At 36.8% G+C, this 2713-nt stretch overlaps 1 protein-coding gene across 1 annotated transcript; it reads left to right on the forward strand.

The window, feature by feature from the left end:
- Window positions 1–2489, forward strand: LOC129741753 (uncharacterized). The gene is made up of 3 exons (XM_055733534.1): window positions 1–12; window positions 375–543; window positions 963–2489. Exons 1-3 carry the CDS (start codon window positions 1–3, stop codon window positions 1106–1108), a joined length of 327 nt encoding a protein of 108 aa, XP_055589509.1. The 3' UTR covers window positions 1109–2489.
- The last annotated feature ends 224 nt before the right edge of the window (window positions 2490–2713 follow it).

Genomic DNA, 2713 nt, shown 5'->3' on the forward strand with positions numbered 1-2713 from the left:
ATGCAGCTACAAGTACTTCAGGTGGCAAAAATCGAGAGCTCTATTTATAGTTTTGCGTACCACAGTCAGTCAGCAGATCAATCAAATGACGGCAGAGCGGGGGGATATTACATTCATTTTTATCCCCAATAATCTTTCTCTTTGCTTAGAGTCAGATCGGAAGCCGAACCATGAACTTGAGTTATTGACACATTTCTGAAAAATAAGCACAAAACTATTTCTACATTGAGAGTTTTCAATAACCATTCATTCCGATCCCGGCAAATTAATCTCTTGCTAAAAGTTTTCCCAATAAAAATGAACCATCTCGAAAGCTACAAATCACTAAAACGAAGAAAAATCTTTCCCATTTCTTTCCATGTTCGGAACGCCAGGTCCAGGAAACGGAAGGCGCCACCCTCGCCGCATCGCACGCGATCGGATTCTGCGAGGTTTCCGTCGCGGACAATTCCCCTGCCCTGTACAAAGCCTTTGAGCGGCTGCTGATAGAGAGTCGAGCCCGCCCGGTCAAACCGCGGAAGTTTTCCGTCAGCAAAATGTTCGGTGAGTATCTTTGGCGAGGTTTGAAATTGTGTGGAGTTTTTATTTTCTATCGGTTTCTATTACTAGGAATTTGAGGTTGTGAGTGCTTCCAAGTTTTCAACGGACATCATTTTTTTTTTCGTTAAAACAACAACAAGGCATGTGTTCTATGTGGTACATAGAAGTAAGAAATTAATAATCTCATCATTGGAAAGCCTTTTAATTTTGAGTGGCTCTGGAGAATTCATCAATCAAGAGTGGTTCCAGAGAGTAGACAACTTTTGACAACTTAGACTTTATTCGGTCAGCTAGTTTGATTATAAATGTTGTTTTTTATTTATTTTTTAGTCATTGGGATTTGATTCCTAGCCTTCGCACCAGAGAACCCATTTTTTTGTTCCAGAGTACTAAAACGGCCCACTTCTTTCTTTCAATTACAGGTACCCTCATCGGCAGCAACGGAACCCGCCAGACGCCCCCGACGGCCGTTAGCCAAGGCACCGTAGTGCCCTGCCACAAGGGAGAACTGCATAAGTCCCGGGTCATGAAGCGCCGCCAGGCATTTACAGCGACGGCATCGCTATGACCGACATCGACGACAGCCGAAGACAGCAACTGAATTCTTGCGTTAGTTGCCCAGTTTGATTGGTGAATCGTGAATCGTGAATTATCGTGAGCAATCTACAAAATAATCCCGGGTGGAATTTTGTTCTACTTCTACCATCGCGATAATTTTTGATAGAATATAAAATATTCAATCGGAGCAGTAAGCTGTTTAGAACATAAGTCACCTTAGCCATCGATTTCATTGACCGTCTGATGATAATGGCAAGGTAGAGGGACGCTGTCTCAAGCCAACAGAAAATTTACAAAAAAAAAAAGAGAGAAAACAAAAAATAACCCCTAAGCCGAGAGAAGAAGACGCCCGGCGGAATGAACCAAAAATGTGATTTAAATTTAGCATTCTCGTCTAACGAAACAATCTTGAAGAAAGAAAAAAACGGTACCGATGCTGAAGCGATGTGGTTTAGAAACTATCGTAACATACTACTAACACACTCTGGTTAAGAAATGGTTAGGGAACTTGTCCCAAAATGAGAGGGAAAAAAGGAATTGAAAGTAAATGTACCTACTGCTTCCCCCTCTTTCGGAATCAAATATCATGTTTTGGAACATGAATCGGTTGAAAAAGAATGTATCAACCTTTGCAAAGCCTAAATATTACTTAAAATAACCCATAAATGTTAAGATATTTTTATTGAAGCAAAGTTGTAGGTACCATTGGTTGAAAAGGAAAACAAAAAATTCATTCTCACTTTTTAGTAAATTATTTGTGGGCTTCATCGACTTTCAACTATACTGTTAAAAAAAGGCTCAATTTTGATCTTTACCACATTTCAGAGGAAATTTAAGAATGTTATTTGAACAACTGGAATAATATTACCAGATTGCGGACCAAACACGAGATATGTATCTCGTACTTTCTTCTCCGCAAATGTGCTACACTCAGAAGCATAACTCAAATGTTATAATAGAATCATGTAACTAAATTCAACCAAATTAAACACAACATTTTCAGTAGGATCCAAAGAAATTAATTTTGAAAAAAAAAATACACTTTACGGTCAGAATTCAGATTTAAGAATAATACTTAAATACCAGAATGATCAGAAACGTTTCAAAAACAAATTAGGAAATCAATTTATTTAAACATAACAATTGCAGTTTTGAATAGAAAAAGAGCCAAATTTAAGCCAAATTTAAGAGAGTGCATTTAAATTCAAAATTAATTGTACAGACGTCAGATTTAAAAATTTAGAATACAGCAATCAAAATTCAAATTTGAAATAAATAATCCAGGATCAAGTTTCAAACATCGCCGGTTAAAACTTCAAAATTACATTTGTATTTAAGATATATGAGTTCAGATTCAGGATCCAGATTCCTGATCCAAATTAAAAATTCATTGTTAGGATCTCAATACAGAATTCAGATTCAGAATTCAGAATTCAGATTAAGATTCAGATCCAGAATTCGGATTCAGAATTCAGATTCAGAATTCACATTCAGAATTCACATTCAGAATTCACATTCAGAATTCACATTCAGAATTCAAATTCAGAATTCAGATTCAGAATTCAGATTCAGAATTCAGATTCAGAATTCAGATTCAAAATTCAGATTCAGAATT

This window comes from Uranotaenia lowii, chromosome 2, assembly GCF_029784155.1.
Source record: "Uranotaenia lowii strain MFRU-FL chromosome 2, ASM2978415v1, whole genome shotgun sequence".
Lineage (NCBI taxonomy): Eukaryota > Metazoa > Arthropoda > Insecta > Diptera > Culicidae > Uranotaenia > Uranotaenia lowii.